General features: G+C 35.7%; 1 protein-coding gene across 1 annotated transcript in view; it reads right to left on the bottom strand.

The window, feature by feature from the left end:
* The window catches only part of LOC140745400 (uncharacterized), a 115,644-nt gene that overhangs the window by 22,342 nt on the left and 67,755 nt on the right, over nucleotides 1–25,547 (bottom strand). The window contains exon 3 of the mRNA XM_073077238.1: nucleotides 9,130–9,341. Within this exon, the coding sequence (XP_072933339.1) occupies nucleotides 9,130–9,341 (212 nt within the window). The remainder of the gene's footprint in view (nucleotides 1–9,129; nucleotides 9,342–25,547) is intronic.

The following is a 25,547-nucleotide window of genomic DNA, read 5'->3' as shown; positions in this document are numbered from 1 at the left end:
GATAGTAATCCGCACTCCGACCACGATAAGTTCTATTTAATTATTTAAATGTATTCGTAATTGTTGAGAATTTGTTTTATATACAGACTTGTTATCTTTAAAATACTGATTGATTAATCAGTTTATTTTACAAAACTTAAAATGCCTGTTGTGTCAAAATATGTCAGTTTAAGATTTAGTAGTTCTATATGTTTACATTTAAATTAAACACCAACATTGTGTATGGTAACATGTAAATTAAAAATCAATATTTTGTATTTAGGGCAATATTCTTTAGAAAATTCTTTTCTCCTTTTCACGATGCTTTATTACTGTTATTAAATTTCCACGTTAAAAAAAGCAAACGTAAAAACATTTATAAAAATCTTATTTCTCGTGCCTACACGACTGTAACTTTCCGCACTTTATGTTGCTTGTTCAAGTGACCCTATTGTATATTTCGGACGGCGTGTTATTATAAGTCGTAAAGGTATATCCTCATAAATTACAATCGGACAGGGGTTTTCAATAAACTTTCCGGGTAGTGCTATCCACGTGCGTTGCCTTCATATATGTTATAATATTTTTTTGTGTTCGTTGCATGAATAGCAACGATGCTTATACAACTGTTTCGTTCACTCTTTCACTTCTTCACTCGACTTGGGAGTCGTAAATAGCTAACAACCGAAGGCTTTATTTATGTGCTGAAAAATAAACGTTGTATTTCAACGACATTACATATACCTTCTTTATCTCCTTAATATACCATTGAAACAGTAAACAAGTTTGCAGTCCTCCTTATGGTAAATAGTCCAAATCTGTAAGCTATATTTATAGAATGTCCCATACCTTTCTTTTTTTTTACGAGGGGGAAACCTTCAAAAGGTACCCGACGTTATAGGAGTGACGCCGGGTTATGTGGGACTTTTACCGCACTAAAACCCCCCCGGTGGCCGTCCTCGGCGTTGCGTAGAGGGGTTCCGGGATCTCCAAAGGAACGCAACCGGAGTCCTGTTAGCGCATAGCCCCGTCGGGCTGCGCCCAGGCGAGCTTGTCGCTCGCCACACCGTCTGGTATGTACAACGGTATGCGACCACACATACAGCCGTCCTTCCCGGGGTCGCTGACGGGCGTTTCGAGCTCCCACTCTTGCCACCCACAACCCCGGAAGCCCCCTTTTAGCCGCCTCTTACGATAGGCAGGAGATACCGTAGTCCTATTCTACTCCGGGAACTAGAATCTCCCATACCTACAGTTAAGATAATTCCATATTATATCTTTGTGCAGACTGATGCTACTACTAATGATTAAAGTGATCACATGTATGTCAGCCCATCCACCTAAATACAACAGCTACATATTAGAAACAGATGTTATAAAATTCTCGGTTATAAAAATGCAGATGTTTCATACAAAAAATTCGCAAGGTATTGTTCCGAAGAAAATTGTCCGTAAAAGCAAATAAAAACACCGCGATTAACATTTCATGAACGGAGTACAAACGAATCAGCCGAGTGTCGTTTGAAATATTCCTTTACCCCAGAATGGAATGGAAAGGTAAAAGAATAAAACATGGCGCCGTGCCCCGTGCTGCTTCGTGTCGGATTACGTCATACTGCCTAACGGCTTGAATTTATCGAGCACATTTTCAACTTGTCCATTATACTTTACTCTAGACCCCAATTTAAGGCTAAAATTGTTCGTCTTTGTAATAGAAATTATGGAATACATTACAGGTTTTGTTTAATCGCTTCTTTATATTGTCGATAAACATAAAAACACATCAATCAAATTTTAGTGAAATAACCGGTGACCCATATCGAATATTATTTTACTCGAGCATAGCGGAAAGGCAATAAAATTTATAAAAAGTTTGTTTTAAGATATAAAATACAGATTTACAAGCTGCTTCGTAGATACATTTAACTTTAGAGTCAGTTTATTCCTTACTCGACATTGAAGAAAAAGCATAAATACACTTCGATTCGAACCATATCATTTATGCTTCTATCCGAGCACAGAGGAAAGGTAAAAGAATAAAACATGGGACCAAGGACTTTTATATTTCTATCACATTCCTATTAGACTCGCAACACTCCATTATTAAATATTTAAGTTCTGGTAAAATTATCTGTTAACATAATTCATTATTATTATATAAAAAGTATTTTTTTTTATGGTAAATGTATTATTTGTCACAAGATATTGCGAAGAGAATATAACACAGTTCGACTAAGATCTTAATCAAATGACCCGTGAAGCATATCAGTTATTCTTTTACCCGAGCATAGCGGAAAGGTAAAAGTTAATAAAACTCGCACCGTATGCTCTGTCACCGTAGTGTCGAGCTACACGTTTTACTGTGTATCGTGTCAGCTATTTTAGAATACTTTCAGGTTACTTTTAGAAAAGAAAATATAGTTTCGATAATTCAATAAGATTCTGTACGAATTTTTGTATTTAGTCATCGGGGGAATATAACAAATTTGCATTTATAGTGGAATTTTTGTGTCCATATTTTCCAATAATATAATTATTTATTTAGTTTTCGAGGAGTATCTATTAATTTCAGATAAACACTTACAATAGTCAATAGACAATAGTAGCGTCCAAGAAAGTATGTGTGGACAATTTAATTCAATATGAATTTCAGAATGTGTTTCTGAGTATGAGCTACGTAAGAATTATTTTGAAAATTAGCTTAAGTTACTTACACACTTATGTTAATCTTTAAAGAAAGAAACACGGTTGCATATCTGATTAAAAAGATAAAGATTGTACAATATACGTGATTTCTAAAGAAAATTCAGTTAAATGGTATTCTCTATTTGGCTTCATTGTATAAAACACTAAAACTTTACATAATTATATTATTTATTTACTATAAATTATGCATACATAAAGATAAAATACATTTGCACTTTCTTAGTCACCTTTCCCTTTCTTACTTTTTTCCTTTATTTTGCTTTCCTTCTTAGCACTTGATGTATGAGGTTTTTTGGTGCTTTTAGATTTTGTGTGTTTTTTTGGACGTTTAGTTACTTTTCCTTTGTAAGTCAGTAACTGCTCTTTGACGTTTCTTACCATCATATTTTTGAATTTGTAAAAGCCTTCTTCCTTAATGTTGGTTCTTCTAGTACTACGTTCAGATGTAATGTCTGAAAATTCATCTTTATTTTTTACCTTTACTTTATTTTCTTGTTTTAAGCCCTCTTTACTTTTAGGTTCTTTGCCCATTATTTCGTCATTAATCAATGTTCTCAAGCATCTGGTCGGTCGAGGACTGAATATATTTAAATGTCCTCATAATACTAAACCTACGGGATTTTCAACAATTCTGATTGTCACTATTTGACATCGTGTGTCGACATGTCGGTTTACTTTTTCTGGTATTTTGTAGTATCATTTTGTAGTATATCACCTCTCTCTTACCCTGTGACTATACTCAATGGTAAACTGCTGTTTTTCCCCTATTATTATATTTATAAAAAATAGCTTACGTCGTACGTCTCATATATAATATTCATTGAATCATAAAATGATTAACATTATTGCTATCTGACTACTGAGAAAGGAACGTTTCGAAAAAAACAATCTGTACGGCATACAAATCAGTGAAAAGTTTATATTACTTTTCCAAATTGTAAAACTTGTTAAATAGTCGAAGGCCTTTAAGACAGAGAATTCAACAGAATGGTAGCTACTTATAAATAATAGAGAAGCGTAAAAGATTACTCTTCAGACTTCGACAAGTTATCAATGTAATGTAAATGGCCATAGCATAAAATGGACCAAAGTAGAAATAGTAAAATGGACGAATATATGTCTAGGTATGTAGGAGTACAGGATGGAAAGCGTGCGTTCTTTTCATTCCGCTAGTGAGTTAGAAATTCCCAGCAAATATGAAAATGGTTTTGTGTTCATTGCAAGTAATATTAGAAGTTTTAGAAGGAAATGCTGGAATATTTCTGCTATTTAAAGTATTTAATTCCAACGAGCGAGTAGGTTTCTAGGTATTATGTCGAGGTTGGTATGATGTTTAATTAATATGAAACAGATTTTATTACGTACTTAATTATATGGTGAAATTCAAACTGCAGGCTTACAAGATGAGCTAAATATTTTCCAAAATAAAATCGATTTTTTGATAAAACACTGTCACTTGGAACACGTTTTTCTTTAAAGAATTGATTCAATTGAATTTTATGGAAATGAGAAATGGTCCGTTTATGGCATCATTAAAACTAAACAGACAAAAACTCCACAAAAACACCTTTAATAAAGGCTAAGCTTTATTAAAGCCTTACATTTTTAGTTAATCTTGCGAGAGATGTTTACAATTTAGGACGTTTTTATGTAAATTTGTTCAGAAACTTTTTGCCTCATGTAGAAAATAGTAAAGATAACATGAAATTAAACTCTGTTCGTGATTTAGTAATAAGCATATACATTGAGTCCATTCAGGCCTGCGAGTTGGACATGCGTGCGGGCGAAGACCCTCATGGCAGAATAAAAGCCCTATCTCTTTGTTTGTACAGATTTATCTGGGAAACGCAGTGATAGCCTAGTGGTTAGGAAACTCGGTCTCTTGATCGAGGTGTCCGAAGTTCTAATATCAGTTTCAAAGTTATGTGCTTATAAGATTTTAATGATCACTTGCTCAAAAAGGTGAAGGAAAACATCGTGAGGAAACCTGCATACTGAAGAAAAAAAGAATAGTTTTCAAAGGTATGTGAAGTCTAAGAATACGAGTTGGCCAGTGCGGTGGACTATGGCCAATTTTTTCTCATTCTGAGAGGAGACCTGTGCCCAGCAGTGGGAGAGTAATGGGTGAGGATGATTTGGGAAACAATTGTACCAGTTTTGTCAGACATCCAAACGTTCACGATATCAAATTTGTACTCGCCGGAACCCTAAAAATTTTATATCGAAAATATTTAGACTGACGATGTGAAAATTTCTGTGCAGCCATGGAGTCTAGTTCAAAACTATGCGTCATCATATTGGCAAATATATTGGCCAACCATTTTGCCATGCGATACAAGCAATGCTTATATAATAAAAATAAATTATTGCGTTAGTATCTATGCGACAATTATTAACATACTGTAGTGTAAAACGAAGTAATAAAAGAGATCATATGTGAAAAGTACTTTATTTATAATTTAAGAGTAGCAGACGAGCATGCAGGCCACCTGATGGTAAGTGGCTACTGCCGCCCATGGACATCTGTAATCAACCCCAGATAGGATTAGATATTCCTATCTGAGGTCGGCCACAGATGTGCCGCTACCCCTGAGGACCAAGCTGGAACGCCTCGGAAAAGTCTGTCTCCCTTACCACACCCTTCAAACCGGAACACAGCAGCGCCTAGCACAGCTGTTATTAGGTGGAAATAGGTGTGGCATTGGTACCGCCGGAGTCGAACCACAAAGGGTTCTACCACCTTCAAACTCTCTACTCCTACTTCTTTCTTCCTCTACTAAGGTAAGGTAGGTAAGGGTTCTACTTTTTCCTTTTAGGACATTTTATTGCTAAGCAAAGTTGTTAAGGGATTAGGCATGTTACAAACTATTTTTATACACACAGTAAACTACTTTATTACCCGTAGAACTTTGTTTTTATACCGTATACATTTTATTGCATACAAGTCAGCTATATTGATTTTCGGTAACGGCCACGATTCGTGGTTCGCATGTTTATTTTTGAGTAGCATGCTACAAAATAATAATCGGTTCTACACGCTAGATTGTTATTATGTCGAAAGCTTATTTATAAATCGGTCAAGCACAAAATTTTGTTACTGACTCATTGTAGGCCATCGAATAGTGGATCATTTAGGAAATGTATGTCTAAGAGTTTTTTTTAGGAAAATACAATAAACATCAGCTATAAACAGACATACCTCTATTTTATAACACTTCGTATAGTCTCTGTCGCCCGTAGATATCTAACTACCTTTAAATATTACGTTCTTAACACACTTTTATTAGCTTGGGTTGTATGTATGTATGTAACTACGTAACGGAATATTTGAACCCGATGTTTATCCACTTTGAACTTTCAGTTTAATTCAAAATTTTGAAGAACTATCAAAAACCGATGACAATACACGATTTTAATAATTTTGTACCATAGTCCTAACTAAAAAAGTATAAAATAATTTTCAATCTAGGAATCATTTATGGAACAGTAAATAGTATAATTGTGGAAATAGTGTGGGGGCACTTTTCGAAAACTGATAAATGGAGCACCCCACGCTTTTTTCACGATTATATTATTTACTGTTCCTTAATTGATTCCTAGACTGAACATTATTTTATACTTTTTAGTTGATGTTATCATAAAAGCGTGTTTTTTAGTTTTTAAACTATATTTATTTAGAACTTTACCTCTAACGTTCTTGCTATATTTAAAAGTCGACGTCACGACGTTGATCACAGATCACAGTCACCGTTATATTTCCGAAAAATACATTGGAAAGACATAAAGTCCTTACTATACCTTTGAAAGCAGTACATGAACGCTCAAATAAGGCTTTTATGATGTCGAAATAGGTGTGACAGTGCCGTAGTCAAACCATTATACATAATATCTACTTTGTACTGAACCTTGACACTGAATTAGTAAACATTACCTAGTAAGTACTCGAGAATTAACAAGAAAGCGTCAAACTATCGAATGAAATGAGTTCTTTGTTTAGCAAGACTGATTGTTTTCAACTAATTGTAACATTTCCCTTATATTATATAGGGTGGCACAAAATTAATCACCCTATTTTGTTTTTGTTGAATAACTTTTGTACTGAATAAATAAAAGTGATTTTGAAACGGGCGCATATTTGTATCAGCGCTGGTGGAAGTTACTTGACAGATATAATATTTTCTAAATGGCAAAAAAAAGTCACAGGTCCTGGTAAAGATCTATTACTCAAAATCACTTTTTTTATTCAGTACCAAAGTTATTCAAAAACAAAATAGGGGGATTAATTTCGCGCCACCCTGTAGAAATAGCAGTCGAGTGGCAGTCCACCTGTCAGTAACAACTGCCGCCTATGGACGTCTATACAATCAAACTCAGATAGACAAAGTATTTGAGGGTGCTACACCTGAGGATTAAGTTCAAACGTCTTTTTTCCGGGACCCTTTAAAACAGTATCAAAAAGATAAAAAAAATCAAAAATATTTATTTCTTTACCAATGAATTGGTTTACATAATAAGTGGTTTGGAGCCGTCTAGTAAACAAATGTCTGTGTTAGGCGGCTCCGCTCTTCTATAACTAGACATCATTTATAGTTATAAGAAATAAAAACAAACTGTAACAAGTCACAAATTATCTATGCTATAATTATTATGAAATATATATGTGTGTGTGTGTGTGTGCGCGTGCGTGCGTGCGTGCGTGCGTGCGTGCGTGTGTGTGTATGTGGAGTACTATATAATTAAAAATCTTATATTGGAGATAAGAGTGGTGGTGGTGCTTCCAGACTTGTACCACGAATGGTTCTACCGTCTTCAAGTATATTATATCACAAGTAATCACAAGTACTAATAATATTTTTTTATATTATTTCTGGATACATATCTCAAAACGGAGAGCTTACGAACGAAAATAAGATCTTATGACCGCAATTTTATAAAACTTTCCACAAAGTCGTATTACCTGGAGTCTTATTACAGCAAATTGAGGGCTGGAATTAGGGAGCGTTATTATTTTTTCATGACAAGTTAAAACTCTCTATCACGTCTTAACCTCGGAAAATAAATCGAGTCTGCGGTATTTGAGAGAACCGAGATATTTTAATTTCCAATTACGCATAGTATTCCTAATTCGTAATGTCTGCTAAATTAACGTTTTCTGGTTTGAAGAGTGTGCTGGCAGATTTTACTATTAATATGGAGTATCTAGTAGTATTTCTGTTTTGTTTTCCACCGGAATATTTCAGTATGGTGTCGGTTTTGAATAACACTGGAGACTTCCCGCTATTCGTCTAGTGATGGCGCCACGAGTGTGCTGAATGGCGATATCGAAGTTTTCTCAACATCTTGCATATACACAAGCTCCGAGCTGAGACTGTCGGAGGACGGCCGCTCCCCGGGCATGATCACCAAGACCGGCGGGAGATCTCCCTTTGGCAAAACACCATTCCTTATTTCCTCGTAGATGACGATATCTAGGAAGCGACTAATTGATTGAATTCTGGAGACGGACAGCAACGTCGTCATGCGATTTTGTTTAATTACGCCCGTTGTTAATAACTAATCTATCTAATGTCTTGCCAAAGATCAACATTTGATTATTTCTTCATACGAGATATAGTCATTTTTCGGTCTTTGGTAGGTCGAAATTAAATAGTTTGATTACTGACTATTACAGTGTGGTCAACATCACGCTAAGCGAAGTGCAGTAACTACGGTTATTTTTTTTTATTAGGACAAGACATTTAAAACGTTACAACAAGACTTAACCACAGCTGTAAGTTACGATCCTATGTTTAGGATGTAAAATTTTTCGCCGATGTTACTCTGAGATAAACTAGTTCCTTATCAGGATATTGGTAATGTAATGCTGGATAAAATTCCACAAGCTGCTGGAAATATATTCTCATATTTTCTTGTCTACATTCCAGCATAAAATGAAACAAATATAGATGAGATAAGGCATTCTCGAATTTTTAAAGTTACTTTCTAATATTTATCTAATAATCTTTGTATGTTGTTTTTTTATGGACTAAAGGTAGTAAAGGGTATGTGTGATGTTTGGAGACCAAACACATCAATAGATGCATATCATTAATCCTAATAAGACAAGAGTAATTTCTGAACTTCGTCATAGATGCATCATACTATATTTACATCTAAAACTTCTTATAAAGTGACATGAATTTCCAAAGCCTTACTGTCATTTGAATTTCCAATGAATGTATGTCCAAATCAGTGCAGAAAATGCTAAACTATCCTGGAAATAAGTGTATTTTTTATGAAAATATAGGAGCAAGTGAGAACACACACACGTGGTCATTGCCGTCTATAGACATTGGCAATCAATCCCAAATTAGAGTATTTACGTTGGACATAAATGTTTATACCATGGAAGGGGAATGTCTCACAAATTCGCCAATATTAATTAAAATCAAAATTTAAACTTACTCCAAACATGAACGCTCCATCCGTGGTGCTTATCCTCGTCCCCCTGCGGAGTGGACTGCATCTGACCCTCGCTCGCTTCAGCCTCGGGCAGCGTCCTCCAGCGTTTGAGCAACTCCTTGGTTTTATCTTTCGTCTTGTCGCATGCTTGTTTCCAGTTCGTGAAGTACTTGCGGGAGACCTTCGGGCTTAGGGTTGTTGATCTTGAGTCCTGTCTGTAGAAGAGTTTTTATTAGGTTTTGACTTTAAGTGTTACATAATAACGTTAATAGACTTAATTTAGACTTAGTTAAGAGAACATAATTTACTTGTATGCATATTATTGCATATGCTTATTTTGTTATTGTTAATATTGCTGTATGTTTAAAATTTACCCAATTTAGTAAATATGAATTAATAGGAGTATGAGTAAAGATAAAATCTTTGATAACTTCTATCTATATAAAAATATTTTTTTTAGTTTAAATGAAGTCATAGGTTTATTTCTTTTGTTTTAAATAAGCGATAATAGATGGCGCTATTAAGGTACTAAAGGTTATATCGCAGAAATATACGTTGTAAGAATTGTCTTGATATTTTTTTACTATTGCCAATAAGAACATGTATTCTTAAATCTTTATTTAATGTAAGGTTTATTGAAATTAAATTATTAGGAGTTTTACACAAATATCTGGGCAGTTTGAGTTTAAAGTTTAATTAGGATAGATATCTCACCGCCTTGTAATTGAAGGAAGCCATTAAAGGATTTAAACGGCTGATAAATCTCTCAGCCATTTAATGGCTGTCATGGTGTAATTTACGCGGAACAATGCCGATATGCTTAGTTTAGACACGAAATCGAAGAAAAAGTGCGGAGAAATATCGTTTCATTCGTAAATGATCTAAAAACTACATTTTTTCATTATTTTTAAGACACGAAAATAGATGACAGTCAAAAGGTTACATTTTTTGTTAGTAGCGAGTAATCTTTACTAATCTATGTTCAGAGCAGAGAAAATTACCCAAGTTTATAGTTGAATGTCGAGTTAATTCGTGCATTACAATTTGATTCTCTGAAAACAACTCAAACAGTGGTTGCTAGTTAAATATTAATTCCAGTTGTTTAAATGCACGTCTGTGAAACGACAGTGTTTTCTCTGTGGTTTATGTTCGTTTGCAACTTTTTGTTTCGTTTTACACAGAAAAGTAACTTTTAATGGATATATCCTCTCCTAAACGTCCCTTGCGTTTTACTGAATTGGAAAACAATTCTCTTTAAAAAGAATATTACATTATTGTGCATTGTACGTGCCGTTTCTATCCAATGCGAAAGAAGAGAACGAAGAGAAAACATTTAAATTCAATTTAATATAGTATTTTTCCTTTTTTCGGTCAAACGAAAACAGTTTTTTTTCTTTATAGTACCCATAGATAAGTATAGATATCTCACCACCTTGTAATTGAAGAAAGCCGTTAAATGGCCTAAACGGCTGACAATTCTGTTTGCCATTTAATGGCTGTCATGATGTAATTTACGCGGAACAATGCCGACCGACATGCGCAGTTAAGACACGAAGTCGAATAAGTGCGGAGAAATATCGTTTCATTCGTAAATGATCTAAAAACTACATTTTTTTTAATCTTTTTCAAACACGAAAATAGATAACAGTGACAATTTCAATTGTCAAAACTGGTTAAATTTTCTTGTTAGGAATGAGTAATCTTTACTAATCTATGATACTTAGTACCTAGTAATAGAACTGTTGTGTTATTTTTATAACATTTTGATATTAACATAGATCAACTTAAGCTAAGAATTTTGCTCTAAGGCATACGAATTTGTTAAATTCTGCTTTCGACTTAGATTTACGAATAAATCATAAACTGAAACTTGGTCGGTACGACGGGATTTCGTTATTTCTTTACTGTATCTGTACGTTTCATATTGAAGCGACGTTGTGGAATATGCTTCCGGTTGTTGGTAAGACGTGCACTGGCGCGGACGTGTATGGATTGCAGCCAACTTTAAAAATTGTATTATAACATCTTTAGTACGGAAGCAAATTTAGTACCAACATTAAAATCTTTAGTTTGAAATTCGACCTCTCAATCGAGGTTCGAATTTTAGACACAGATTTTTCCAAATTTTGTTATTTTTTTTATATTCATTTTATATTAGTGGATAGGCACGCGTTATGGCTCGATCTCGCCTGATGATAAGCGTTGATGAGGCCTAAAATGTGACACGCTTGCCTAGAAGTAGCCTATTCACTCTTTATTTATTATTTAGTTAAGTGCCTATTAGAAATTAATTACCTACTTAACTATTACTAAATTCTTACTTAATTCAACGGTGTAGGAAAAGAGGAAACCTACACAAGACTGAGGGACTCTTTAGAAAAATCTCAAAGATTAGATAAGATAAGAAAGAAAAGAAGTCTACTAATCTTCACTTGGCTTGCGTAGTGTAGTGTACTATCACTTAAATCCTTTGAGCTATGAGTATCTTTGCCTAATAGTAGGATGGTAATGGATTGAAGATAATGTCGTTGGTAATAAAATAATATTATGTAAGTAGCCATTAACTTTAGAACTAATCCATGTTTTCGATGTTATTTCAGTCAGAGCGTACAGTTTAAACAGCTGGTTCAATTTGAATGAAGCTAAGTGATTATCTCATCTATCATGGCAGTAGTTGATTAATTTATTTGCGAAATGACATCTATTTACTATTCATTCATTGGTAAATGAAACGTTGTCACGCTTTTTTATTAGCTTGACCTGTATGTATGTAAAACCCTTTTTGAACGGTTTGATTAATTTAACATTTTGAAGAATTGTCAAGAACCGATGACAACACACGATTTAAATAATTTTATCCCATTCACCTAATCAGGATCGTTAGGAATCAGAATTAACTATTTTCCCTTTGCGATTCTGACGTGGTTTTAAGTTTTGAAACTATAACTTACGAGTATTTTTCATCCAAAATGCACCGAAGCTTTTTTTGTTAAATAGATGATTTATTTGAGATATCTTTTACTATGCTTATACACAAGTTGTTTATGGAGCAGTTATTTGACTTGCTTGTACAGTATAATCTTAGGAATAACTGAATGTATTTTGATGAGACTTTCATGTAAATTGAGCAGTGAGCGCCATGGCGCAGATGCATGGAACTAATTTGTTTTAAAACTTATTTTAAAGGTATTGTATTAAGGTCAAGAATGCTGCCTTATATACATGATTTTTTTACTTGTAATTGAATATTGCTAGGGTTTAAAGGTCACACGTCATCATAACAAACACAAATAGCAACTCTTTCGGGCAGTTAGTTACGTGTAAGGGACAGCCCTACACGTTAAGGCTGCATCGCGCCAGCCCTACACCGTGCTCACGCTGTATTGTGCCTTCGCGGAACGGTCAATGCTGAAGAGGCGCGTCCCACGTGCAGGTGGCCGTCCGCCATGGGAACAGTTCACCTCCATCGCGGAAAGTGACTCTACCTATCTCATATATTTCTTATTATTCCTTATTGTTACAAGTTGTTTTAAATTTAAATAAAAACTATTAATTCGTTCGCGAAATAGACTATATTAATTCCTTCCTCGACGCCCAGCTCCCATAAATAGTTTGAAAACTTTTGACATTTAGTGTATTCAATATAATGTATTCTCCTCGATAATAACAAGATACTTAGTAAATTATTTGTGAGTGGATGAGAAGTTATTGCTAATTTCTATTGTTGAAATGTCTAACGTATAAGTTTATTAGTACTTTGGACATGTATGTATAACACAATGCCTAACTGAGAAACAGACTAAGTTAAAAAGCAAGTTTCCATTATAATAGCAAAGTAAGGATACATTACAAAACACGTATTTCATTATTAAAGACATACATACATACATAAGAAAACTCCAATTTAATTAATTTATCTAGATAAAGTAGTACTTCCACGAAATATCACAGTTTATTCATTTACTTTAACTGTTCCTTACTTTTACTGATTGTGAATCATCCATCACTCCGCGTTATGATGGATTGATGTCGATTAATTAATTTCTTCCTCCTAATTACCCGTGTTAAGCCGCGTCATTCAGAAATGATGTTGTTGGCGAATGACTGATCGGTTTGCGGCGGTCTGTTGGAATGAGATTTCGGCTGTGGTTTTATGTTCTACGGTTTGGTTTGGAGAACATTATATTAACTAGAATACGGCCCTTTATAGATATCGTGATAGATATAAATTATAATAGGTTGTGAGTGGTTACTGCCGCCCATGTAGTTCTATGAACCCCAGATAAGATAACATTCTTAGTTGTTACTTTATAATGTTAGAATAGCGGACGAGCATGCAGTCCACCTGATGGTAAGTGGCTACTGCCGCCCATGGACATCTGTAATCAACCCCGGATAGGATTAGATATTCCTACCTGAGGTCAGCCGCAGATGCGCCGCTACCTCTGAGGACTATGCTGGAACGCCTCGGAAAATTATGTCTCCCTTACCACACCCTTCAAACCAGAATACAGCGCTTAACGCTGCCGTTATGAGGCAGGAATAGGTGTGACGGTTGTGCCGTCGGAATCGAAACACAGGGTTCAACCACCTTCGGGATACGGCCCTAGTTATATCTACAGCCATTGAACGTGTTGTGTCAGACAAGTAGATAAGCTTGCAGTACATGCCTGTAATTAATATCTTCTTTCCAAATGTAAAATATGAGTACCTACACGGTAGTATGTTAAAATATTTAGGATTTTTAGGGTTCCGTACCCAAGCCGTAAGAATGGAATGTCACGTAGCATTCATGTCTATTTAAGGGTAGCTACAGATATATACAAGGGGCAGTGACCTTTTACTATTAGATGCAGGCTTTGTACACATTAACTCAATGATTTTCATATGCCCGCAGCACACTTTATAAAAAAAATCTAACATTCCATTTATTGTGTGCTGTAGGTATGGCCTAAAAACACTATATAAATATGAAAATATCGGGTCTAATCGCATTTTAACATGTTACTTCGCATGCTTACAATGTAGTGATTAAGTCGAAAGTTCACCAGTATGGTCCCCTAACCTTTATTAGGGCAGGGCGACATTTCCGGTGGGGCTCTTTCACCGGCGCCTTTGAATCAATCAGTTGTAAGGTTAGGTAACGCTAGTTTTATTCCTTGTCTTTTGTACGAAGGTTTCACAATAGTAAAAGTTAAAATATAATCACAGATAAGATTAAATATAATAAAAGATTTAAGATAAAATAAATGTTACTGAATTAGTGATTTTATCGCGATTACTTTTTAAGACCATCCATTTTGTCTATAATTTATCTGTGACGAATTTCATTGAATGTTTAAGCTGATTTAAATTAAATTATTAAAAAAAAACTTCCTTATTATGGTTTCTAACATAGGTATAAAAGTTTCTATGTTAAATTAATCTTCATAAAAATGTTTGTGTGTTTTCAAATTATCAAAATATTTCTGTTTATATGAGTCATAGACTAGTAAAGATACTTCGCCGCCTTGAAATTGAATGAAGCCACAAACGGCTTATTATTAAGTTCTTTTTTTGAATTCTTGACAAATAAAAACATTTTTAGAGAAAATTTACGAATAAATAACTTATACTGCGTAATTTACATAATAAATAAATAATTATTTCAAATATTTTAGGGACGTTCTAGCACGGAGACGTGGCAAAACTTTTTTACGCAACTATTTCAATTCTCAAAACTGGGTACATTTTCTTGTTAGGAGTGAGTAATCTTTACTAATCTATGACATAAGTCTATTGTGGCATTAAAAGACAAATGGCCGCGCAGCAGAATCGTTTAAACATAAACTTTAATCCTTATGTGCATCAGAAAGTCGAACAAAAAGCGCCAACACGAATATGATGAAAATTGCGCAATGTCGCTTGTGCACATTTAAATTCCAATTCGTTTTCAGATCTTTTTTAAACCCAACGCTCAGCGCTGTTTAAAAACATTTTAATCTGTCATTTTGATTCGTATCAAGTTTGGAGTAGATCTTTTATAGAAGGGAAAAATATTAATAATTTGTAAATGTACCGTCAGTGGTTCGTCTCCGGAGGCACCACCACCACACCTATTTTTGACTATTAACAGCGGTAAGGTTTGCTGTGATTTGGTTCGAAGGGCGAATATGGTTCATGTAATAGTGTTATTAATATTATTTCGATACAGTATCCGATTACTAACTATTAAAGTTATTCAATTACCGTCCGCCCTCATTAATCCTAAACCTAATGTAGATATGATTTATTAATCAAGTTGGTAATAAACATTTTGTTTCTTATATTATAGAATACTAGTGGTGCCCGCGGCTTCACCCGCATTTCAAAAAAATCATATGACATACATAAAACAGAAAATTTGTACCTGCATTGGAATGACAGTGGTGCCATCTGTCGAAAATTGGTCTTACCAACTTCCAAACCCTCGTGGGCTCTTGGACAACAACTTTGCTAAAGATCATCAAGTGATTAAATGCATAGTTTCCGATTCTATAACTACTTACGAATTAAAAATTAATTAAAAAACCTTTTCCCACGGACCAAATTGTGAATCTAAACCATTCTCAAGTCCCTTTGAACACACACAACAAATTTCATCAAAATCAGTTCAGTCGTTTAGGAGGAGTTCAGTGACATACACACGCACATAAGAAATATGTATATAAAGATATGTATGAGCAACCATCTTAATAGGCAGGAGTGGTAACGTATCGGTGATCAGCGTCAGTTAATGGGGTTGATTAGGTACCGATGCCTGTGGAGTGGCAGTAGCCCTTTATTTACAGGGTTATGTGGGATTCTTACCGCAATAAAACCCCCCCGGTGGCCATCCTCGGCGCTGCGTTGAGGACTCCGGGATCTCCAGGGAACGCCACCGGAGTCCTTTAAACGCATTGCACCATCTGGCTCCGCTGAGGTGAGCATAAGCTCACCACATCCTCTGGTGTGCACAACGGCATCCGGCCACACATGCCGCCGTACTTCCCGGGGACGCTGGCCGGGCAGTTCGAGCTCCCACTCTTGCCGCCCGCAACCCTGGAAGCTCCCGAACTACTGGGACTGAGTGGCAGTAGCCCTAGCCACTTACCATTTGTGATTCGGTGCACAGCTTATTCGTTTGCTACTTTAAATCAATACAATTTAATGACCCGCGTAGAAGAGCGCTTACCATACCGCTATGATACGCAAAGGGTTCCGGGTTCAATTCCAGGTCATACAAATATTTGAATGATTAATTTAGATATGTGTTCTGGGTCTGGATGTTTGTGTATTTATCCTTGTGTGTGTTCATCGCAACCATGACACAACGAATCCTAGTATGGGGCTATGAGTGTAGAAAGCGTTTCTTATGACAAATATTTAGTATGCGTACTTACGTAAGTATAATAATATTGTTTTTGGAACTATATCTACAGTTCAGTTAACCTTGTGTATCCTTGAACTGTTACCTTGTATATATAGCAACCTAACATTACCTTAACTAAAGCTCCGTGCTTACCTGTGCAAACACAAGTTAACATTTCATTGAATATCTCTCCAGGGAATGACGGGACATCGTTACAATAGAACTAGTTTATTAACTGTTTACAGCGTGCAAACACTGTTAATTTAAATGGATTTAATGAAGCAAGAATAATAAATTTGACGGTGGTAGAACCCTTTGTGTTTCGACACTGGCGGCACCACCGCCATACCTATTTCTGCCCCATAACAGCAGCGTTAAGCACTGCTGTATTCTGTTTTGAAGCGGTATTCTGTTTTGTTGTGGTAAGGGATACACATTTTTCCGAGACGTTCTAGCTTAGTCCTTAGGGGTAGCGGCGCGTCTGTGGCCGACCTCAGGTAGGAATATTTAATTCTATCTGGGGTTCATTATAGATGCCAATGGGCAGTAATAGCTACTAACCATCAGGTGGATGCTCGTCTGCTGTTCCATATTATAAAAAATATAATGGAATGGAAAATTGTTTATTTAGTTTTCTCGCAGTTTTGTATTAGCCATTTCTAAATAGTACAGGGCGTACTAAAATACCCCACCGATAAAATCTACTTCTTAGGTAGAGGTTTTATTATTTCATCAGCTTATTAGTAACCGAATTAGGAATAAGGGGTGCGTGTATTTAGGTAAGCTCATTAGAGATTTCATTTCTGTAGCGTGAGGTAATAAAATGTACTGTTATTAATATTCATTGGTTTATTTAACGGTTCATTTAAATATTTTTTCATAAAAAGTGTATACATTTCGAGCGCCATCTTTGAAATGCATATACAAATTGAATTGAATATTTCTGACAAAGGTGCTACTAGATGACGTTATCTTTTAATTTCTTACGCGATAGGTCATTAGCGCAGGTAATGATCATTAGTCTTTTGTCCCTGTAGTTCCGGGATCAGAATAGGGCTACGGTATCCTCTGCCTGTCGTAAGAGGCGACTAAAAGGGGGCTTTCGGGGTTGCGGGCGGCAAGAGTGGGAGCTCTAACCGCTTGGCTAGGGACCCCGGGAAGAACGATGGTATGTGTGACCTCATACCGTCGTACGCTTCACACGGAGTGGCGAGCTTCATAAGCATCTGGGCGGAGCCAGACGGGGCCATGCGCCAAGAGGACTCCGGTTGCGTTCCTTTGGAGATCCCGGAGTCCTCTACGCAGCGCTGAGGACGGTCACCGGGGGGTTTTTAGTGCGGTAAAAGTCCCACATAACCCGTCGTTGCTCCCACGGCGTCGGGTACCTTTTGAAGGTTTCCCCCTCGTCAACAAAAAAAAAAAGTCTTCACCTAATTTTACTTTTAAATTAAATCAAACTTATTGTGACTTTACAATTCGATGATAATTTGTTTTCTTTGCCTACCGTCGTCAAAAAAGTATAACTTAAAAATACATTATTTTTATAGCAGGGCTCATATTATTTGACAACATGATTTACGAATCAAATGAAAAATGAGACCAAAATTAGGTTTTATAAGGCTCTACGTCAATAATTTAGGCTAACGAGATTTTTCTAGACGGGCACGTTATTACAAAGTTACTTTGTTGCTAGTTCGTTTTGTAGGGTTCCGTACGCAAAGGGTAATAACTGAACCCTATTACTAATTTCTTAATCATATTACTCGGGCGTAAATACACGGGATGACGTTGATTACAGATGTTCATGGGCGGCAGTAGCCACTTGACATCAGTAGTACCCTTACCATGAGTTTTCAAAAAATCCCACAATTTTACGTTACGTTTACTGAATCCATTATTCTGTTCCTTTTGCTTCAGTAGACTGAGTAAATGTAACAATAAGTAAGTGCTCAAGCCTTTTTTCTGCCTCACGTGTTCGTAAAAAAAGAGAGACAAAACATAAAGCGCCATTTTGTCAATTTAGACATTTAATGTTACGTTACTGACACTATAGTTCTGATGCAATCCGCTAGGGGCGCTAATTGGAATTTGTATGGCAAATACTAAACAAATACCAAAACAGTCATATTTGTCAAAACGTAAAATCTTATGGTAAGGGTACAGATGGCCTGCATGCTCGTCTCCTATTCCTATATTAAAAAGTAAAGGTAAACGCACACGTACACAAGTCGCGAAGTGGCTACAGAGTTACTCATATGTGTGCGTGTGACGCGCGTGTGGACGTAAACTCACGCGACAGGAAAAACGCCTAATCGTTTCATACGCATACATATATGAGTTGCGAAGAGACTGCAGCGAGTGACTTATGTATGTAGGACGTAGGTGTGACGCGCGAGTGGACGTATATTTGCGCGACAGAAGCGTCTTATCGCTTCATACGCATACGTACATTAGTTGCGAAAATACTGCAGCCATATGTGTGGGTGTGACGCGCGTGTAGAACTCTAATTGCGTGACAGGAAAAAGCCTTTATCGTTTCATACGCATACATACATTAGTCGTCATGTGTGTGAGTGCGACGCGCGTGTAGACGTAAACTCGCGCGACGGGAAAAGAGTCCTACTCCAGTTCAATCACATAGCGCTGGCCATCAAACGCAAAAGTGATTTCGCCTTTTACTCTCGATATACTCGGAAACGTATTGAGTCACTCATGGGTTTAACGATTCGGAGCTAACCTCTTACCCTGTATTAATGACTATAGCCACTATGAGGTAGTAAGTTGGAAGCGATGAACGATATTCAAGGTAGCAAGCCGTTTCTCTAATTTTAATTTGTTATTAATCGAACAGTAATTTTTATAACTTTTTGTATATAATAGATATTGATAAAGATACAGCGTTGTTTATTTGTAATAAAATATTGATGTAATAAAAATGGCTAACAATTTCTTTAAACTTTATATAGCAACAGTATTTTCAGTTACGTCATAAATTTATGCCGACAGTCAGTTCAAGGTTTTAATAAATGGGGAATTATTCCCACGTTTACTTTTACGTTTAATCCAGTATATTTAATAAGAATGATAAAGAGTACATGATAATAACTGTTGATATTATTTAAACTGTATTGGAGCGTAATGGATTACGGTTATTTAAGCCTTCTTCTAGTTTTAGGGCCAAAAATGGGATATAATGACTGCAGCGAGGTCCAATTTTTCCATGCTTTTATTAGCTTGACCACCACCACACCACCGCCACACCTATTTCGGCCTAATAACAGCAGTGTTAGGCACTGCTGTGTTCCGTTTTGAAGGGTGTGGTAACGGAGACATACATTTCCGAAGCGTTCCAGCTTAGTCCTCAAGGGTAGCGGCGCATCTGTGGCTGACCTCAGGCAGGAATATCTAATACTATCTGGGGTTTATTACAGATGTCCATGGGCGGCAGTAGCCACTAACCATCAGGTGGACTGCAAGCTCGTCTGCTACTCCTATGTTATAAAAAAAAAATGTATGTATCTGGGTATGTAACGGAATTTTTGAATTCGATTTTTAACGACTTTGAACTGGCCGATTTATAAAAAATATAACAAACTGAAGAACCGATGAAAATGGTGTATTTATTTTAAATTTTTTGTCCCATTCTCTTCATTAGGATTAACGATTATCCTCGTGCAATTGTTTTTAGTTTCATAAGTTTATATTTCTTTCACTAGGGAGTCCATCAGAAAGATATAAAAATGATATATCATAAGTATAATTTATCTTTTACTATTTATTCGTCAAATATGGGACAGATTCCTTATTCCACCATAGTTCCAAGAATGGATGGCAATTACCTCGTAAAACAAAACCCAGTGCGGTTCAGAAAACGGTTGCACGGAGTAATAAATCAATACAACAGAAACAAAGGTTTTTGTTCCTAAGTTTGTTAGTGAAGTACTCGACCTGACCGAAATAGGACGGAACTTCTGAGCATTCAAAGTACGAGTATAACGTAGTTTTTGTCGTTCGAATAAAAGTAAAACAGTATGTACCCTAAGTATGAGTTTCGACGCTTTTACAAAAATTACTGTTTTTGTATTTGTTTACGTATTTTCCATACATTTCCGATCAGTTCTGATACAATCCGCTAGGGGCGCTGATTACGCTCATACGTAAACAAATACCAAATCAGTAATTTTTATAAAAACGTAAAAATCGTACTAAGGGTACAATAATATCGGATTTCATTGTTTTCGAAACCGTTCTTTGTATTCCTAACTAGCTTTTGTTACGTAAACTATTAATGCCTGCTGTTAATATTAATCAATCTGTGCTTTTTTGTCTATCAAAGATTGATTTTCAGGTAGATTGGATAGATTGATTATTAATATCGGACGAAAGAAACTAATAATGAATTGTTTATCTATGATATTTTAATGATTTCGTAACGTATGTGTTTTATTGTACGCAACACATCTCATATGGGTAGATCCGCAGAATCGTTAATGGTAAGAGAATATTTTATAATAATATCGCCTTACCATCCGAGGTTCGAGTTTCAGAAAATTAATTATCACTTGCTTAAAGGGCGAAGGAAAATATCGTGAGAAAATTTTGACGCCTGACAGTTCTCAAGAGTGTGTGAAGTCTAAATTTATATTTGGCCAGCGCGCTGGACTATGTCTTAAACCAATTTTTATATATATATTTTTTGATAATATAAGAGTAGCAGACGAGCATGCAGTCCACCTGATGGTAAGTGGCTACTACCGCCCATGGACATCTGTAATCAACCTAAGATAGGATTAGATATTCCTACTTTAGGTCGGCCACAGATGCGCCGCTACCCCTGAGGACTAAGCTGGAACGCCTCGGAAAGTCTGTCTCCCTTACGACACCCTTCAAACCGAAACACAGCAGCGCCTAACACTGCTGTTATTAGGTAGAAATAGATGTGGCGGTGGTGCCGCCGGAGTCGAACCACAAAGGGTTCTATCACCTTCAAATACCAATTTTTATAACAAAAACGCAGTAAAAGAGCATGTAGACCGATGGCCAGTATTGGTAGACTTCAAATACCTTTGAGTTTTTTTTATAAATCTCTCAGGTATGCAGGTTTCTTCACGATGTTTTCCTTCACCGTTTAAGTAAGTGTGTGGGAGAATGCTTCATTTCATATATATAAATATTCCGTTTTTAAAATCACATGATATTAATTTCGAACTACCGCTCCATATTAACAATTGGCTACCTGTATCATGGTATAAAAAAGGGGCGCGCAACTGTCAACAGATCAGAAGTTGTCCAATAGTGGGCACGGCACGGTGGTGCTCTGAACTGTTTGGTGTTTTGCTTGGGTGTTAATGTTACTATGGTGGCATTAACGCTTATTCATTTAATTATTTTAACTATATTTTTAAAAATATTGGTTAAATTAGTTGAATCGAAATACCATTGTAGATCTACCTACCGGCGCGCCCACATCAGAATCGGGATAGGATACGCCCTTTTATTACGTAATAGTTTTAAAGTAACGGTAACAGAAGATAATCAACCGCGTGTATAGGAAGTGTTCAACTGAAGAATTTATCGTGGCTGTACTCCTGACGACAGTTTGGGACGCGCAATGGAGGCGATATTGACAAGGCCTTCGACATTGGAGGAGCTGTGTGTGAAACACATGATGAAACCGGTTGCGTGAGTAACGTGTACGGTTTGTCTAAATATTGAAATAATTTTATGTGCATTATTTTAGCAAGCGTGTGAAAGCAACCGCAAGCTTGGGTACCGCAAGCTTGGGTATGAAAATTGAGGAGGTGGAAGGTGGTTAGCATCGTCCATGTTAAACGTCTACGTAATTAAGACTCATTGGCGCCGAGACTCATTGGCGAACGATTGGCGCTCCGGTATGATCAAACCAATGGTTTTTATATTTTCAATTTTGCTATTCGAAAGTTGTTAAAGATTATAAGAATCACTAATATGAAAATATTTGGTTATGCGCGAAAAAATTAACAATCACACTCGTAGGTACCGACATTTTTTAGAAATGTTTTGGGTTTTTAAAATCTTCGAGTAATTTCAACTATGCTTCTCACAGTTTCGTTGCTTATATCAACTCTTTAAGAGTCGATGCTTGCTTATGCTAAATAAGTAAATGAATAACGATCATATTGTTTTAAATTATTGCGCTGCAAAAAATATTTTACGATTGTGAATACAAGTTCTGATATCTACCCTTTTGTATGTACCTATTCGTTGTAATGCATTTAACATTCTTAATAAACTCCCAGTCTTAAAATAAAACTAGTCACAATGAAGATTATTATTGAAGTAAAAGGTTTGATAAATCAGGTAGCATACTTTTTGCCATCGCAATTCCATGGCCCGTGAATTTCGTAAGTTTTATTTCTAGTTTCACCTGGAACACCGTGATAGTGAGATATGTATTGTGCTCATTGAAAGGTGTACTCTCAACCAGCGCTTGTCATTTTTAGTAGGATGCTATCTAATAATATTTACCTAGCGCTTGTTCCCAGAATCTGTAACTAAAATGAAAGCTGCTTATTGGGGGTTTTGTAACAACACTTGACTTGTGATGGCCGTAGACGTGGACCAAAATTGAATGAAAATGTAACATTTAGATTCTGGTGGTGAGTCAGTAAGTTGTTTATCGGTAAGCGACTTTGTGCTCTTACAAATTTGTGTATTTAAAGTTATTGATAAAGGTTACAATTTGCGAAGGATACATTAAGGTAAAGCTGAAGAAAAGGAGTTTGGTAACGTTCGCATCACTCCAAATGGTGTATTGGACTAGGCAAAAAAAAAAAAAGGTGAATTAACGTAAGTTATAACTTATTAATAAACATTTAGTCTTCTGTGTTTTTCACATTGTTTTGTGACATAATGTGTAACTATTACTTGCTATTCACTTTAAAAATTGCAGAAGTAAAGAATAATGGTGCAAAGCTGTAAGCATTTTGATCGGTCAAATGTGTTTAAAGGTTTAATTTAATAAAGACAATTCATCAGCCTCGCTCGGAGTCGATCAAGTATTTTTAATAATAACTTAAAGTTTGAACTTGTTTTACAGTAGTTTAAATTGTTATTGGATCTTCTTTCTTATTTTGTGTCATAGTAAATAATACCTTTCGAGATGACGTACATCACGATCCTAGACTTTACGTGTGAAATTATATTATGTTGGTACCTTTAGTGAATACTTTAACAGTGGTAAGTCAACTATACCATCATGTTTTAATTATTCATTGACATGAGGAGTTTATTGTTATTTCATTTAATTTCGTAACTGTGCAGATGGCGACATTACGTCTAGATATACGGCTGTGGATAAAACAAATTCAGAAAATTCACGCACGCAATGTTTATATGATACGAAACTGTTCGGCATGTTTTTCCCCTTTTCATAAATTTATCGTCGTTACACTCAAGCAGGTAAAGTTTGTAAAGGTGGTAGAAACCTTTATGGTCCGGCAATACCAATACCATACAGCAGTGTTAGGCTCTGCTGTGTTGAAGGTGTTGATGGGCCTCAGTAGCCACTTACCATCAGGTGGACTGCATGCTCGTCTGCTACTTCTAGAGGTATGAAATTTGGTTTAAAGTTTTTGTGTGTGAGCGAATATTATGTATAAATCAATCCGGGACGAAATAATGGTATTTGTAGGTACTTATTATTCTTGCAAATGGTTAATTACAACAACTTTTGGAAGTTATTCACAATTTCTTGTGATAACAGATACTGTTACGTATGAGTTATATTAAATTGAAATAGGTAATTCTATTATTTTCAGATATTGTATTGGAACTCGAGGTTCATACCACAAAATATTCGTTTTTATTTTGTGTTCATACTGTTTTGACCGTTGTTTGTTATTCTACGAATTAAAATGTATATCTTTGCAGATTTATAAGTCAGTCAGGTTCGGACGAGCAATTATATACCTACTGCAAGTTCTGATAAAATTCGAAAAATCGAATACTGCAAAAAGAAACAGAGACAAGAGTACATACACTACTGTCAAATTGGACTCTGCAATGTGTGATCATTATTGTGTGGTAAAGACTTTGTTTGCAGCAATGCCTATCGCACAAACGAAGGTAATTGTAAAATTCAAGGTAAAAGTAAAATGATATAAGGTAAATAATATAATGAAGGTAGGATGACTCCAATAACTTTTTATGTTTAATGACCTGGTTTTCGTTGTAATGTAACTGTGGACTTCAGAGTGTTATTTCGTTGGCATTTAACGTCATCACATGAACGGTGCGAACTATAGCTCATGTTATGGTAAGGCAATAGTATTTTAAATATTTTATTAAGAATAACGACCACGGAGTACTTGCTGCTCTGATATTTTCTTTACTGTATGTAAAGTTGACATTAAAACTGTTTTGAGCGTGACAATTCACTTTATTATTATTTTCACACATTTGTGTTGTAGACATCAGGTTTTTCGGTTTGAAATTAACTTTTACTTTTTTATTTTTATGCTTGTTACAGCTTATTTGTTTACAGTTCTAAATAAGAAACGCACTCGTGCATGGTTTTGAGCAGGTCTCGAATAGTTTCTTATAAAATTCTGTCATAGTCAAATGAGCTGACTTAAAAGGCATTAATGATTTTCAAGAAATCCTGTCTGAGATAGTCAGACACATTATAACAAATTCAGTAAAGGAAGACATCGTGAAGAACTACACATCGGGAAATATATTCTCAAGGGTATCTGGAGTCTCTACCCAGTGTACGTTTGGCAATGCAGAAGACTATGTCATAGATTTAAGCGAGCCAAACGAAAAGATCTGTAGATTTTACTCTCAAACCATGAACGAAACGCGGAGCTCTCTCGTTATATCGTATATAATTATTGACTATACATATAATGTAATGTGTTTTCAGACTACAAGAACATGTGCTATGGAAAGTAAACTATTTGAACATGTCAGATGACTGTGAACCCTGTGAAGCAATGACAGTATCGACAGTCAAAAATCTGGTAAAAACTTTGTGTTTCTCTTGAGTACCTGCGAACTTTGGAACGGTATG

Source organism: Epargyreus clarus, unplaced genomic scaffold, assembly GCF_041222505.1.
Source record: "Epargyreus clarus isolate Ecla_fem2 unplaced genomic scaffold, WU_Ecla_fem_2.2 ptg000010l, whole genome shotgun sequence".
NCBI classification, from domain to species: domain Eukaryota; kingdom Metazoa; phylum Arthropoda; class Insecta; order Lepidoptera; family Hesperiidae; genus Epargyreus; species Epargyreus clarus.
The sequence above is the reverse complement of the archived record's forward strand: the minus strand, read 5'-3'. Positions and strand labels throughout refer to the sequence as shown.